A 17,265-nucleotide genomic window follows, 5' to 3' on the forward strand; every position below is an offset into this window, starting at 1 on the left:
GTCAACAAAACTGAGGTGGGGAGGAATGGGGGTGGGAGGACTAGAGTCAACAGAACTGAGGTGGGGAGGAATGGGGGTGGGAGGACTAGAGTCAACAGAACTGAAGAGGGGAGGACTAGAGTCAACAGAACTGAGGAGGGGAGGAATGAGGGTGGGAGGACTAGAGTCAACAGAACTGAGGTGGAGAAGAATGGGGGTGGGAGGACTAGAGTCAACAGAACTGAGGAGGGGAGGACTAGAGTCAACAGAACTGAGGAGGGGAGGAATGGGGAGGAGGACTAGAGTCAACAGAACTGAGGCGGGGAGGACTAGAGTCAACAGAACTGAGGAGGGGAGGAATGGGGGTGGGAGGACTAGAGTCAACAGAACTGAGGACGGGAGGAATGGGGGTGTAAGGACTAGAGTCAACAGAACTGAGGAGGGGAGGAATGGGGGTGGGAGGACTAGAGTCAACAGAACTGAGGAGGGGAGGAATGGGGGTGGGAGGACTAGAGTCAACAGAACTGAGGAGGGGAGGAATGAGGGTGGGAGGACTAGAGTCAACAGAACTGAGGAGGGGAGGAATGGGGGTGGGAGGACTAGAGTCAACAGAACTGAGGAGGGGAGGAATGGGGGTGGGAGGACTAGAGTCAACAGAACTGAGGAGGGGAGGAATGAGGGTGGGAGGACTAGAGTCAACAGAACTGAGGAGGGGAGGAATGGGGGTGGGAGGACTAGAGTCAACAGAACTGGGCCACAGGAAGCAACAAAGAGAAAATACCATGCATAATTATTTACACATTCAGAACTAAGAGAGAACATAATTAACACAACTCTGAGCTGCTCCACTGTCTGTCCAACAAGAGACCACCTTCTGCACCGTCTGAGACGACGAGCAGAGCTCTGTCTGTCACCACACACAGCATCACATGGAATGGACATGAGCTGAGTTCTGTTCTGTCCCGTCTGTCAGTGAGGCCGCTGGACGGTAAGTAGTATACAGGAGACCCCCCCTTAGCGCAGTGGACATGAGCTGTGTCCTGTCTGTCCTGTCAATGGGCAGGCGGTAGGCTAGCTAGGTACAGCTAGGTAGGATACCCTCCTCTGATGCTGCATGGTGCCACGGTGGCTCTCCTCTTATACGATGCGCGGTGCTGAGCGATCGTTGGTATTGGTCCTCTTCAGCTTGACTCCTCTCTGGATAACCAGCAGCATGTTTCCCCCCTGACCATCCATAACCTCCCCATCCTCCAGGGACCCCCCCTCGCCCTGACACTGGCCCCTAGGCTGGTGAGGGGCCAAGGGAGGGTTGGTGGTTGCTTGACCACTCCAGAACGCCAGGGGAAGTACCCCCAGCTCCCCCTCCTCTCCCTGGGCTGGAGACTCAGGGCTCTGGGCCTCCTCTGGTTCCTCCACCCCTACTCCTGGTCCTCCAGGAATCCCCAGCCCCCCAGGGAATCCTCCCCCAACTAGGCCAGGCACGGTGGGGATCTTGACTGGGATGACGGGGGTCCGGATGGGGATGGGGCCGGTGGTCCCGCGGCGAGCCGAGGGCTTGGTGGAGGGCGTGCGGCGGATGGTGGCGACCCCAGGGGTCATGATGACGGAGCCAGCCGTAGAAGGTAGGCCGGCGGTGGAGGCTGGTCTTTTGGACTGGAACATCCTACGGTAGGACTGGCTGATGTCACTGTTACGGGGGATGGTGGATGACTTGTCAAACTCCTGCTGGTCAACCTCCTGGTCCCCTCCCATGGAGAAATAGTCATAGTCTGACACTGGAATAAACAGAGAGGGAGAGAGAGAGAGAGAGGGAGAGAGAAAGAGTAATTGAGAGGGAGAGAGAAAGAGGGAGAGGGAGAGGGAAAGAGGGAGAGGGAGAGAGAATGAGGGAGAGGGAGAGGAAGAGAGGGAGAGAGAAAGAGGGAGAGGGAGAGAGAGAGGGAGAGAGAAAGAGGGAGAGAGGGAGAGGGAGAGAGAGAGAAAGAGGGAGATAGGGAGAGGGAGAGAGAAAGAGGGAGAGGAAGAGAGAGAGGGAGAGAGAAAGAGGGAGAGGGAGAGAGAGAGGGAGAGAGAAAGAGGGAGAGAGAAAGAGGGAGAGGGAGAGAGGGAGAGAGAGATAAAGAGAAAGAGTGAGAGACATGTTAGGACATTTTTTATTCTTATTTTTTATTTATTTATTATGGATCCCCATTAGTTCCTGTCAAGGCAGCAGCTACTCTTCCTTGGTTTATTATGGATCCCCATTAGTTCCTGTCAAGACAGCAGCTACTCTTCCTGGGGTTTATTATGGATCCTCATTAGTTCCTGTCAAGGCAGCAGCTACTCTTCCTGGGGTTTATTATGGATCCCCATTAGTTCCTGTCAAGGCAGCAGCTACTCTTCCTGGGTTTATTATGGATCCCCATTAGTTCCTGTCAAGGCAGCAGCTACTCTTCCTGGGTTTATTATGGATCCCCATTAGTTCCTGTCAAGACAGCAGCTACTCTTCCTGGGGTTTTATTATGGATCCCCATTAGTTCCTGTCAAGGCAGCAGCTACTCTTCCTGGGTTTATTATGGATCCCCATTAGTTCCTGTCAAGACAGCAGCTACTCTTCCTGGGGTTTATTATGGATCCTCATTAGTTCCTGTCAAGGCAGCAGCTACTCTTCCTGGGGTTTATTATGGATCCCCATTAGTTCCTGTTGCATATTTTCTCGGTGTGTTTGTGTGTGTGTGTTAACCTTGTGAAGGTATGGTGTCCTCTGAACAGCACGGGGTGGTACTCTGGGTACTGTAGCCACTAGAACAGTGTAGAGAGTCCCTACTGGAACGCTGTGTGTGTGAGTCCAGCTGTAGACCTCTGGACAGGGCCAGAGCCAGCTCCTCATGGGCCTCCATCTCACACACCTGGAAACAGACAGACAGACAGACAGACAGACAGACACACACACACACACACAGACAGACACACACACACACACACACACACACACACACACACACACACACACACACACACACACACACAGACACACAGTCAAACTAGACATTTCAAGAAAAATTGTGTGACTTGCCTCAGACATTTGTATAAAATATAGATTCACTTCTCTGGGATAGGGGGCAGCATTTTCACTTTTGGGTGAATAGTGTGCCCAGAGTGAACTGCCTCCTAATCAGTCCCAGGCATCTCTCGTTCCATTGCTTTTCTACAGACAATGGAATTATCCAGTTGGAACATTATTGAACATTTATGATAAAAACATCCTAAAGATTGATTCGTTTGACAAGTTTCTTCGACCTTTAATATAACTTTTTGAACTTTTCATCTGACTGGACCAGAACACCCTAACAAACGCCCTAACAAAAGAAGCTATTTGGACATAAATGGACATAAATGATGGACATTATCGAACAAAACAAAGCATTTATTGTGGAACTGCGATTCCTGGGAGTGCATTCTGATGAAGATCATCAAAGGTAAGTGAATATTTATAATGCTATTTATGACTAATGTTGACTACCCAACATGGCAGATATTTCTCTGGCTGGTTTGGGCTCTGAGCGCCGTTCTCAGATTGTGCTTTTTCCATAAAGTTTTTAGAAATCTGACACAGCGGTTGCATTAAGGAGAAGTGTAATCCAAAGTTCCATGCATAACACTTGAATTTTTCATCAACATTTATAATGAGTATTTCTGTGAATTCATGTGGCTCTCTGCAATATCACTGCATGTTTTGGAACTAGTGAACATAACACGCCAATGTAAAATACGATTTTTACCGAACAAAACATACATGTATAGTGTAACATGAAGTCCTATGAGTGTCATCTGATGAAGGTCATCAAAGGTTAGTGATTCATTTTATCTATATTTGTGCTTTTTGTGACTCCTCTCTTTTGGCTGGAAAAATGGCTGGGTTTTCCTGTGAGTTGGTGGTGACCTAACATGATCGTTTGTGGAGCTTTCGCTGTATAGCATTTTTGAAATCAGACACGGGGGGCTGGATGAACGAGAATTCTATCTTTAAAATGGTGCCTAATACTTGTATGTTTGAGAAATCTGATTTATGAGATTTCTGATGATTTGTATTTGGCGCCCTTCAATTTCATTGGCTGTTGGCGAGGGGTTCCGCTAGCGGAACGCCCAGTCCTAGACAGGTTAAAGCATGTGTCCAGCTGACCTTGGGTGGTGGAGGTAATGGTAGACTCCTGCTCCCTGGTGCTGGGATGACTCCAGCAGGCAGTGGTAGACTCCTGCCCCCAGGTGCTGGGATGACACCAGCAGGCAGTGGTAGACTCCTGCCCCCAGGTGCTGGGATGACACCAGCAGGCAGTGGTAAACTCCTGCCCCCAGGTGCTGGGATGACACCAGCAGGCAGTGGTAGTGGGGCATAGCTGGTGTCTGCTGGTACAGGATCCTTGTCCTTCCTCCTTCTAAGGGTGTTCACCATGGGCTGGTCATAGGGTCCTGGTTTAGCCCAGTCCTACAGGATACAGATACATAGCTGAGTTCACCTCCTCTACCCAGTCCTACAGGATACAGATACATAGCTGAGTTCACCTCCTCTACCCAGTCCTACAGGATACAGATACATAGCTGAGTTCACCTCCTCTACCCAGTCCTACAGGATACAGATATATAGCTGAGTTCACCTCCTCTACCCAGTCCTACAGGATACAGATACATAGCTGAGTTCACCTCCTCTACCCAGTCCTACAGGATACAGATACATAGCTGAGTTCACCTCCTCTACCCAGCCCTACAGGATACAGATACATAGCTGAGTTCACCTCCTCTACCCAGTCCTACAGGATACAGAAACATAGCTGAGTTCACCTCCTCTACCCAGTCCTACAGGATACAGATACATAGCTGAGTTCACCTCCTCTACCCAGTCCTACAGGATACAGATACATAGCTGAGTTCACCTCCTCTACCCAGTCCTACAGGATACAGATACATAGCGGAGTTCACCTCCTCTACCCAGCCCTACAGGATACAGATACATAGCTGAGTTCACCTCCTCTACCCAGTCCTACAGGATACAGATACATAGCTGAGTTCACCTCCTCTACCCAGTCCTACAGGATACAGATACATAGCTGAGTTCACCTCCTCTACCCAGTCCTACAGGATACAGATACATAGCTGAGTTCACCTCCTCTACCCAGTCCTACAGGATACAGAAACATAGCTGAGTTCACCTCCTCTACCCAGTCCTACAGGATACAGATACATAGCTGAGTTCACCTCCTCTACCCAGTCCTACAGGATACAGATACATAGCTGAGTTCACCTCCTCTACCCAGTCCTACAGGATACAGATACATAGCTGAGTTCACCTCCTCTACCCAGTCCTACAGGATACAGATACATAGCTGAGTTCACCTCCTCTACCCAGTCCTACAGGATACAGATACATAGCTGAGTTCACCTCCTCTACCCAGTCCTACAGGATACAGAAACATAGCTGAGTTCACCTCCTCTACCCAGTCCTACAGGATACAGATACATAGCGGAGTTCACCTCCTCTACCCAGTCCTACAGGATACAGATACATAGCTGAGTTCACCTCCTCTACCCAGTCCTACAGGATACAGATACATAGCTGAGTTCACCTCCTCTACCCAGCCCTACAGGATACAGATACATAGCTGAGTTCACCTCCTCTACCCAGTCCTACAGGATACAGATACATAGCTGAGTTCACCTCCTCTACCCAGTCCTACAGGATACAGATATATAGCTGAGTTCACCTCCTCTACCCAGTCCTACAGGATACAGATACATAGCTGAGTTCACCTCCTCTACCCAGTCCTACAGGATACAGATACATAGCTGAGTTCACCTCCTCTACCCAGTCCTACAGGATACAGATACATAGCTGAGTTCACCTCCTCTACCCAGTCCTACAGGATACAGATACATAGCTGAGTTCACCTCCTCTACCCAGTCCTACAGGATACAGATACATAGCTGAGTTCACCTCCTCTACCCAGCCCTACAGGATACAGATACATAGCTGAGTTCACCTCCTCTACCCAGTCCTACAGGATACAGATACATAGCTGAGTTCACCTCCTCTACCCAGTCCTACAGGATACAGATACATAGCTGAGTTCACCTCCTCTACCCAGTCCTACAGGATACAGATACATAGCTGAGTTCACCTCCTCTACCCAGTCTTACAGGATACAGATACATAGCTGAGTTCACCTCCTCTACCCAGTCCTACAGGATACAGATACATAGCTGAGTTCACCTCCTCTACCCAGCCCTACAGGATACAGATACATAGCTGAGTTCACCTCCTCTACCCAGTCCTACAGGAATACAGATACATAGCTGAGTTCACCTCCTCTACCCAGTCCTACAGGATACAGATACATAGCTGAGTTCACCTCCTCTACCCAGTCCTACAGGATACAGATACATAGCTGAGTTCACCTCCTCTACCCAGTCCTACAGGATACAGATACATAGCTGAGTTCACCTCCTCTACCCAGTCTTACAGGATACAGATACATAGCTGAGTTCACCTCCTCTACCCAGTCCTACAGGATACAGATACATAGCTGAGTTCACCTCCTCTACCCAGCCCTACAGGATACAGATACATAGCTGAGTTCACCTCCTCTACCCAGTCCTACAGGATACAGATACATAGCTGAGTTCACCTCCTCTACCCAGTCCTACAGGATACAGATACATAGCTGAGTTCACCTCCTCTACCCAGTCCTACAGGATACAGATACATAGCTGAGTTCACCTCCTCTACCCAGTCCTACAGGATACAGATACATAGCTGAGTTCACCTCCTCTACCCAGTCCTACAGGATACAGATACATAGCTGAGTTCACCTCCTCTACCCAGTCCTACAGGATACAGATACATAGCTGAGTTCACCTCCTCTACCCAGCCCTACAGGATACAGATACATAGCTGAGTTCACCTCCTCTACCCAGTCCTACAGGATACAGATACATAGCTGAGTTCACCTCCTCTACCCAGTCCTACAGGATACAGATACATAGCTGAGTTCACCTCCTCTACCCAGTCCTACAGGATACAGATACATAGCTGAGTTCACCTCCTCTACCCAGTCCTACAGGATACAGATACATAGCTGAGTTCACCTCCTCTACCCAGTCCTACAGGATACAGATACATAGCGGAGTTCACCTCCTCTACCCAGTCCTACAGGATACAGATACATAGCTGAGTTCACCTCCTCTACCCAGTCCTACAGGATACAGATACATAGCTGAGTTCACCTCCTCTACCCAGTCCTACAGGATACAGATACATAGCTGAGTTCACCTCCTCTACCCAGTCCTACAGGATACAGAAACATAGCTGAGTTCACCTCCTCTACCCAGTCCTACAGGATACAGATACATAGCTGAGTTCACCTCCTCTACCCAGTCCTACAGGATACAGATACATAGCTGAGTTCACCTCCTCCACACAGAGCTTGGTATCTGTAGCTGTGCTCTTTAATCATGGGCCTCTGAAGATCCTGTCAGCTGGGGATTCTGAACTATTATCACCATCTTCAAATACCTCTTCTCCAGGAACACATCTGAAATCTACCAATGAAACGTGTAGAAGACGATGTAGTATATCGTCCTACAGTCATTTTTCAATCTGACTGTAACATAATCATAATGTCATAGTAATTCAGAGGGTCCTACGTAATGACAGGATGTTGATGTTTCAGGAACACAAGGAGTCAGGACATGATGAGGAGGAGGACTGAACCAACAAACAAACCTTCCAGCTGGGGACTTTAGAGGTGGGGACCATGTTAGGCCCCAGGGTGCAGTAATGAGGGTAGTCAGGTAGCAGGGCCGAGCCCGGCCTGGACCACGACTGGGACGGACAGGAGGAGGAGGAGGAGGTGATGGAGGTGGAATGGGAGGAGGGAGGGAAGAGGGGGTAGGAACCCACCAGGCCTGAGCCCCCTCCCATCAGGTAGGACCCCCCCAGGCCTGAGCCCCCTCCCATCAGGTATGAAGAGTCTGAATGATGGTGATCGCCGTAGTGGTCATACCCGTTAGACAACTGAGCATGAGCAGGGGAACGGAATGACACAAACAAACAAACAAACATAAAAACACAACATTTGAGAAATTTGTCAAATTATAAAAACCAACACAATAGGGTTCAGGATAATAAACCGACACAATAGGGTTCAGGATAATAAACCGACACAATAGGATTCAGGATAATAAACCGACACAAATAGGGTTCAGGATAATAAACCGACACAATAGGGTTCAGGATAATAAACCGACACAATAGGTTCAGGATAATAAACCGACACAATAGGGTTCAGGATAATAAACCGACACAATAGGGTTCAGGATAATAAACCGACACAATAGGGTTCAGGATAATAAACCGACACAATAGGGTTCAGGATAATAAACCAACACAATAGGGTTCAGGATAATAAACCGACACAATAGGGTCAGGATAATAAACTGACACAATAGGGTCAGGATAATAAACTGACACAATAGGGTTCAGGATAATACACCGACACAATAGGGTCAGGATAATAAACTGACACAATAGGGTCAGGACAATAGGGTCAGGATAATAAACCAACACAATAGGGTCAGGATAATAAACCAACACAATAGGGTCAGGATAATAAACCAACACAAAAGGGTCAGGACAATAAAACAACACAACAGGTTCAGGACAATAAAACGACACAATAGGGTCAGGATAATAAAACAACACAATAGGGTCAGGATAATAAACTGACACAATAGGGTCAGGATAATAAAACAACACAATAGGGTCAGGATAATAAACCGACACAATAGGGTCAGGATAATAAACCGACACAATAGGGTCAGGATAATAAACCAACACAATAGGGTCAGGATAATAAACCAACACAATAGGGGCAGGATAATAAACCGACACAATAGGGTCAGGATAATAAACTGACACAATAGGGTCAGGATAATAAAACAACACAATAGGGTCAGGACAATAGGGTCAGGATAATAAAACAACACAATAGGGTCAGGACAATAGGGTCAGGATAATAAACCGACACAATAGGGTCAGGACGATAGGGTCAGGATAATAAAACAACACAATAGGGTCAGGATAATAGGGTCAGGATAATAAACCGACACAATAGGGTCAGGACAATAGGGTCAGGATAATAAAACAACACAATAGGGTCAGGATAATAGGGTCAGGATAATAAAACAACACAATAGGGTCAGGATAATAAACCAACACAATAGGGTCAGGACAATAGGGTCAGGATAATAAAACAACACAATAGGGTCAGGATAATCAACCGACACAATAGGGTCAGGATAATAAAACAACACAATAGGGTCAGGATAATAAACCGACACAATAGGGTCAGGACAATAGGGTCAGGATAATAAACCAACACAATAGGGTCAGGATAATAAACCGACACAATAGGGTCAGGATAATACACCGACACAATAGGGTCAGGATAATAAAACAACACAATAGGGTCAGGATAATAAACCAACACAATAGGGTCAGGATAATAAACTGACACAATAGGGTCAGGATAATTAAACAACACAATAGGGTCAGGAAAATAAAACAACACAATAGGGTCAGGATAATAAAACAACACAATAGGGTCAGGAAAATAAAACAACACAATAGGGTCAGGATAATAAAACAACACAATAGGGTCAGGATAATAAAACAACACAATAGTTCAGGATAATTAAACAACACAATAGGGTCAGGATAATAAACTGACACAATAGAGTCAGGATAATTAAACAACACAATAGGGTCAGGATAATAAACCAACACAATCAGAAACACAAGATAAAAGTTGGTGAATGAAATACAAATAACTCAACATTTCAGAAGAACAAATAAACAAAAGGAGTAAACTAAGAAAATGAATCCTGCCTGATTGACAAACCGGACCGCGGTTCTGAATTCTGAAATGTATGTGAACCACCATGATGACCCATGAGACTGGATACGTAACAGCAGCGATCAGACAGGTGAAAGGAAGCTGTGGGTGGAACACCTGGATGGGGTAGAGGGGTGTGGAGAAGGTGAACACGATGGTTCCTGTGAGGAGAATCTAGAATAAGGGCTACAACAAGGAGATGAGGGGTAGGGTATCTATCATGAGAGGGGACGAGGGGTAGGGTATCTATCATGAGAGGGGACGAGGGGTAGGGTATCTATCATGAGAGGGGATGAGGGGTAGGGTATCTATCATGAGAGGGCAGGGGGGGTGCTTCCTCTCAAAGGAGGGATGGAGGGAGTATTTCACCTTGTCAACTGCAGCCAGAGGCCCTCCTGAGGTGGGAGAGCTGCACTCACTGACAGACTGGCAGGTGTCAGAGGCCTCAGACGAGCCAGAGCTGGAGCAAGGCTGGAGGAACGGCAGGTTGGGTGGAGGCAGACAGACACGACACGAGGACGAGCACAAGGCAAGAGCAGAGAGTTTTGGTGTAAAAAAAAGAGAGGAGTTTGAGTTCAGTGTAGGGTTAAAAGATGACCGGATATGAACATACAGACAGTCACACACAGTCACAGACAGTCATAGACGGTCAAATATGGTCACAGACAGTCACAGACAGTCACACACAGTCACAGACCGTCAAATATCATCACACACAGTCACAGACAGTCACACAGTCACAGACCGTCAAATATGGTCACAGACAGTCACAGACAGTCACACACAGTCACAGACAGTCACATACCGTCACATATGGTCACATACCGTCACATATGGTCACAGACAGTCACACACAGTCACAGACAGTCACAGACAGTCACAGACAGTCACACATGGTCACAGACAGTCACACACAGTCACAGACCGTCACAGACAGTCACACATGGCCACAGACAGTCACAGACAGTCACAGACAGCCACAGACAGCCACAGAAAGTCACAGAGGAATTGAACACATAAAGGAGAGGAAGGCGTGTATTGTAGCCAGCACATAAAGGAGAGGAAGGCGTGTATTGTAGCCAGCACATAAAGACAGAACAGCAGGGAAGACGTTAGAAGGCATCAATCAGTCAGTGAGCTGCATGGGCACGTTTAAAAACAACAGCTCCCTGCCAGCAGGGAGGTTAGCACCGAGATTCAGGGGGGAATTAGCTGAAGTGAAACCAAGCAGAGAGGTGAGTCAGAGGATAGAATCATTTAGCATTAACTGTCCTTGTGGACAGCAGAGGGAGAAGCAGATAGACAGTCTGGTACGAAGCATCATGGTTAAAGAGTTTAAAGCCAGACACAGAAAGCCCAGGAGTAGTATTCTCCTGGTGGTTTTCTATGGAGTAGTATTCTCCTGGTGGTTTTCTATGGAGTAGTATTCTCCTGGTGGTTTTCTATGGAGTAGTATTCTCCTGCTGGTTTTCTATGGAGTAGTATTCTCCTGCTGGTGTTCTATGGAGTAGTATTCTCCTGGTGGTTTTCTATGGAGTAGCGGTGCGGCAGTATTAGTGGTCGTCACTCTGAGACCTTGTTCAGTACAGTGACCTAACAGAGGAAGGAACTCTACTCTAGACTGACAGTGACCTAACAGAGGAAGTGGGGACTCTACTCTGGGCTGACAGTGACCTAACAGAGGAAGGAACTCTACTCTAGACTGACAGTGACCTAACAGAGGAAGGAACTCTACTCTAGACTGACAGTGACCTAACAGAGGAAGGAACTCTACTCTAGACTGACAGTGACCTAACAGAGGAAGTGGGGACTCTACTCTAGACTGACAGTGACCTAACAGAGGAAGGAACTCTACTCTAGACTGACAGTGACCTAACAGAGGAAGTGGGGACTCTACTCTGGACTGGAAGTTGGCCTTGTAACGAGTTGTAACGAACCTCAACTATAACTGAGTTCCAAGCCCATCCCTCTACTCAAGGTTGTCCCAAAACAGAGCAGGTGAGGAGCTAAATTGAGGGTTAATTAGACCCTCTGAAAGCCACTTTTTATTTTACCTTTATTTAACCAGGCAAGTCAGTTAAGAACAAATTCTTATTTACAATGACGGCCTAGGAACAGTGGGTTAACTGCCTGTTCAGGGGCAGAACAACAGATTTTTACCTTGTCAGCTCACGGATTCGATCTAGCAACCTTTCGGTTACTACTATAGACTGACAGTATAGACTGACACTCTAACCACTAGGCTACCTGCCTCCCCTTGGACTGAGCCAGGATGGTTTGTGATCAGGGTTAGGGCTCCCCATCATGACCAATAGACTCCAGGGGTGAACACCAAGGTCTGCTCATGTGGTCAACCTTGTCTGAACCTGTAGTCTTCTGGACCAACCTGTCCCCTGACCATAATATCAGGTTTTATAACAACTATAATAGCAGTATAATATCCTCAGTCATCTAGAAAGCGTATCCACACCCACACAGATGAGTTTTCAACTAGTAAGAGAAGAGTTTGATCAAGGCTTATGTACTGTTACCAAAGAGGAACTCTCTCAGCTGAGGTACTGACAGGACTGGTCTGTCGAACAGCCAGCCCAGTTACTGACCTCCCAACAGGACTCTGGTAGTTCAGCTGAGGTACTGACAGGACTGGTCTGTCGAACAGCCAGCCCAGTTACTGACCTCCCAACAGGACTCTGGTAGTTCAGCTGAGGTACTGACAGGACTGGTCTGTCGAACAGCCAGCCCAGTTACTGACCTCCCCCAAGCCCCTCTCCTCAGGAGCAGGGTATCCTAGCAACCTGGGATGGCTAGTGTCTCTCATATATGATGTATAAGGAAGTCAAAGGTCACTTGAGGACCAATCGATCATAATATATTTATTGTTGATGCATACAGTCAGCCTGGGACAGGACACTGCCGAAAACTAAACTGTCCATACACTTCCAGAAGATGTGAAGGTTTAATCTCAGGGTAAAGAGTCCAGTGTACAGATAGTAGAGTCTTACCACTTGGTAGTGTAGTGTAGTTTACTGTAGTGTAGTGTACTGTAGTGTACTGTAGTGTACTGTAGTGTAGTGTACTGTAGTGTAGTGTAGTGTAGTGTACTGTAGGGTACTGTAGTGTAATGTAGTGTAGTGTACTGTAGTGTAGTGTACTGTAGTGTAGTGTACTGTAGGGTACTGTAGTGTAATGTAGTGTAGTGTACTGTAGTGTAGTGTACTGTAGTGTAGTGTAGTGTACTGTAGGGTACTGTAGTGTAATGTAGTGTAGTGTACTGTAGTGTAGTGTACTGTAGTGTACTGTAGTGTAGTGTACTGTAGTGTAGTGTAGTGTACTGTAGTGTACTGTAGTGTAGTGTAGTGTACTGTAGGGTACTGTAGTGTAATGTAGTGTAGTGTACTGTAGTGTAGTGTACTGTAGTGTACTGTAGTGTAGTGTACTGTAGTGTACTGTAGTGTAGTGTAGTGTACTGTAGGGTACTGTAGTGTAATGTAGTGTAGTGTACTGTAGTGTAGTGTACTGTAGTGTACTGTAGTGTAGTGTACTGTAGTGTAGTGTAGTGTACTGTAGTGTACTGTAGTGTAGTGTAGTGTACTGTAGGGTACTGTAGTGTAATGTAGTGTAGTGTAGTGTACTGTAGTGTAGTGTACTGTAGTGTACTGTAGTGTAGTGTACTGTAGTGTACTGTAGTGTAGTGTACTGTAGTGTAGTGTACTGTAGTGCAGTGTAGTGTAGTTTAGTGTACTGTAGTGTAGTGTAGTGTAGTGTAGTGTAGTTTAGTGTACTGTAGTGTAGTGTAGTGTAGTGTACTGTAGTGTAGTGTAGTGTACTGTAGTGTACTGTAGTTTAGTCTTACCTGCGGTAGTGTTTCCTGGGGCATGGGTGATGGTGACTTGGAGGTGTAGGTGTCTGGCTGGGAGATGAATCCTGAGTCATGGGAGGACATGGAGGACAGTCGTGCCACGGCCTGCTGGGGCAGGGTGGAGCTACGGTAGCCGTAGTGGGAGGAGCAGGAGGAGGAGGAAGGGGAGTGAGAGTGGGATGTGCCGCTGGAGCGAGAGTCACTACTGTTTACGCTGTTCAGACTGCTGTTAGGGTGAGACGGGTGGAGAGACAGACAGACAGGTGGAGAGACAGACAGACAGACAGACAGACAGACAGACAGGTGGACAGACAGACAGACAGACAGACAGACAGACAGACAGACAGACAGACAGACAGACAGACAGACAGACAGACAGACAGACAGACAGACAGACAGGCAGGCAGACAGGCAGGTAGAGAGACAGACAGACAGACAAGCAGGAGGGTGAGAGACAGACAGACAGACAGACAGACAGACAGACAGACAGACAGACAGACAGACAGACAGACAGACAGACAGAAGGAGACAGACAGACAGACAGACAGACAGACAGACAGACAGACAGACAGAGACAGACAGACAGACAGACAGACAGACAGACAGACAGACAGACAGACAGACAGACAGACAGACAGACAGACAGACAGACAGACAGACAGAAGGAGACAGACAGACAGACAGACAGACAGACAGACAGACAGACAGACAGACAGACAGACAGACAGACAGACAGACAGGTGGAGAGACAGACAGGGGAACAGGCAGGAGGGTGACAGACAGACAGACAGACAGACAGACAGACAGACAGACAGACAGACAGACAGACAGACAGACAGACAGACAGACAGACAGACAGACAGACAGACAGACAGACAGACAGACAGACAGACAGACAGACAGACAGACAGACAGTGAATGGGTTAACACTCCAAACCAATGCAGCAGGCAGTGACTGTGAACAAACCAGTCAAATTCAAATATTAAAACAACCAGGCATGAAATCATAATAAACATTACCACGATATATATATATATATATATTATATTTATATATATTATATATTTATATATATTATATATTTATATATATTATATATATATTTATATATATATCAACGTCTATCATGCTCAGTGCAACTACAAGCAAGTTGGACTGTGGTCGCCATACAGACATGTGCCTTTATCATTGGGTCCATTGACCGACCATCAACAGTGACATTTTAACTAGGATCTGTGGATCCTACAACTTTAATTTAAAAAATGTAAACAAAGTCAAATGGATCACAAGATGAAAACAAGGCAGGCATCACAGCACAAAGTGTTTTACAAACCAAACCAGTGTGACGACAACAACGACCATGTAAGGAAGGACACGAGGTGGAGGGGGGGTTTATTATGACTCATATTCTATAGAAACAGCTGGAAGGCTGAAGTTACAATCATAACACACAAAATGATATATTTACAAGTCTAGGTGAAATGAATTAACTATCTTCAATTCCCCCAGGAAACAAGTAGGTGAAGAGATTGGGCAGTGATATGACATCACAAACGGCTGCAGTTCCTCTACCCACCACTGGGGGGCAGGGTCTGTCTTCATCAGGGCGTCGAAGAGTAGGATCAGTTCCCCACTGTCTATATAATTGTTTCAATATGTAAAATTTTGGCAAAACTGATCCTAGATCAGATCTATGTGTGAATATGGGTCTAGTGTTGTTTTTCAGTTCAAGGTGAAACATTCTGGATGTGGTCTGGTTCTGGTCCAAGACACCACTACATACTGGGACTACTAGAGATGACCCATTTCCATCTGAAGGTTCTGAACAGGCCCCTCCCAGCGTAGACAAGCTGCGGTTCTGGTCCTAGGACACCTACCTGCACATACTGGACTTCCTGGACCTAGTGGTGCTGGGGGAGGAGGGAGGAGTCTGATAAGACCAGTTATAGTCAGAGCCTTTCAGATCCAGAATCACCTGACAGGACAGAACAACAATGACAGATCAGTGTCTGAGGAGGAAACACATTGGACAGATATGAAATGGAACCCTGTGGAGTTAGGGTCAGGGTTAGGGTTAGGGTCAGGGTTAGGGTCAGGGTTAGGGTCAGGGTTATAGTGTTAGGGTCAGGGTTATGGTCAGGGTTAGGGTCAGGGTTAGGGTCAGGGTTAGGGTCAGGGTTAGGGTCAGGGTCAGGGATACGGTCAGGGTCAGGGTTAGGGTCAGGATCAGGGTCAGGGTTAGGATCAGGGTCAGGGTTAGGGTTAGGGTCATGGTTAGGGTCAGGATCAGGGTCAGGATCAGGGTTAGGGTCAGGGATACGGTCAGGGTCAGGGATACGGTCAGGGTTAGGGTCAGGGTTAGGATCAGGGTCAGGGTTAGGGTCAGGGTCAGGATCAGGGTTAGGGTCAGGGATACGGTCAGGGTTAGGATCAGGGTCAGGGTTAGGGTCAGGGATACGGTTAGGGTCAGGATCAGGGTTAGGGTCAGGGTCAGGGATACGGTCAGGGTCAGGGTAACGGTACCTGTTCGCTGGCGGGGGGCAGCTTGTGAGGGTCCATGGTCAGCATCTTGAGGTCGTCAGATATGGTCTGGAGGTGGGTGACCTCTCCTAGCATGGAGATCTCCTCATCCTGGAAGGATCACAATGTGTTTATTGATCCTGCATTTATCCAGGTGATGTCATCAGTCCTACTCATACTGATCACAACAACAACAACAACAACAACATCTTAAACTGAAACGTCAGCAGTGTGCTTCTTATGGAACATTTCCTCTGGGTGTCAATGAGGAACATTTCCTCTGGGTGTCAATGAGGAACATTTTCTCTGGCTGTTAATGAGGAACATTTCCTCTGGGTGTTAATGAGGAACATTTCCTCTGGGTGTTAATGAGGAACATTTCCTCTGGGTGTTAATGAGGAACATTTCCTCTGGGTGTTAATGAGGAACATTTTCTCTGGCTGTTAATGAGGAACATTTCCTCTGGGTGTTAATGAGGAACATTTCCTCTGGGTGTTAATGAGGAACATTTCCTCTGGGTGTTAATGAGGAACATTTCCTCTGGGTGTCAATGAGGAACAGAACATTTCCTCTGGGTGTTAATGAGGAACATTTCCTCTGGGTGTTAATGAGGAACATTTCCTCTGGGTGTTAATGAGGAACATTTCCTCTGGGTGTTAATGAGGAACATTGCCTCTGGGTGTCAATGAGGAACAGAACATTTCCTCTGGGTGTTAATGAGGAACATTTCCTCTGGGTGTTAATGAGGAACATTTCCTCTGGGTGTTAATAATGAGGAACATTTCCTCTGGGTGTTAATGAGGAACAGAACATTTCCTCTGGGTGTTAATGAGGAACAGAACATTTCCTCTGGGTGTCAATGAGGAACATTTCCTCTGGGTGTTAATGAGGAACATTTCCTCTGGGTGTTAATGAGGAACATTTCCTCTGGGTGTTAATGAGGAACATTTTCTCTGGGTGTTAATGAGGAACATTTCCTC

At 46.9% G+C, this 17,265-nt stretch overlaps 1 protein-coding gene across 14 annotated transcripts in view; it reads right to left on the reverse strand.

The window, feature by feature from the left end:
- Positions 1-272: 272 nt before the first annotated feature.
- Positions 273-17,265, reverse strand: part of LOC109885437 (protein MTSS 1-like) — a 113,200-nt gene continuing 96,207 nt past the window's right edge. For 2 of the 14 annotated variants that reach the window (XM_031811846.1, XM_031811845.1), the window contains 8 exons: positions 16,289-16,396; positions 15,643-15,740; positions 13,759-13,888; positions 10,275-10,376; positions 7,736-8,026; positions 4,142-4,444; positions 2,702-2,867; positions 630-1,754 (listed from right to left, as the gene is read on the reverse strand). In XM_031811846.1, the coding sequence (XP_031667706.1) occupies positions 1,117-1,754; positions 2,702-2,867; positions 4,142-4,444; positions 7,736-8,026; positions 10,275-10,376; positions 13,759-13,888; positions 15,643-15,740; positions 16,289-16,396 (1,836 nt within the window). In that variant the 3' untranslated portion in view covers positions 630-1,116. Of the gene's footprint in view, positions 1,755-2,701; positions 2,868-4,141; positions 4,445-7,735; positions 8,027-10,274; positions 10,377-13,758; positions 13,991-15,642; positions 15,741-16,288; positions 16,397-17,265 lie in introns of all 14 variants that reach the window. The other 12 variants (XM_031811842.1, XM_031811840.1, XM_031811839.1 and 9 more) reach the window with 8 other exon arrangements.

Source organism: Oncorhynchus kisutch, unplaced genomic scaffold (genome assembly GCF_002021735.2).
Source record: "Oncorhynchus kisutch isolate 150728-3 unplaced genomic scaffold, Okis_V2 Okis02a-Okis13b_hom, whole genome shotgun sequence".
Classification (NCBI taxonomy): Eukaryota; Metazoa; Chordata; class Actinopteri; order Salmoniformes; family Salmonidae; genus Oncorhynchus; species Oncorhynchus kisutch.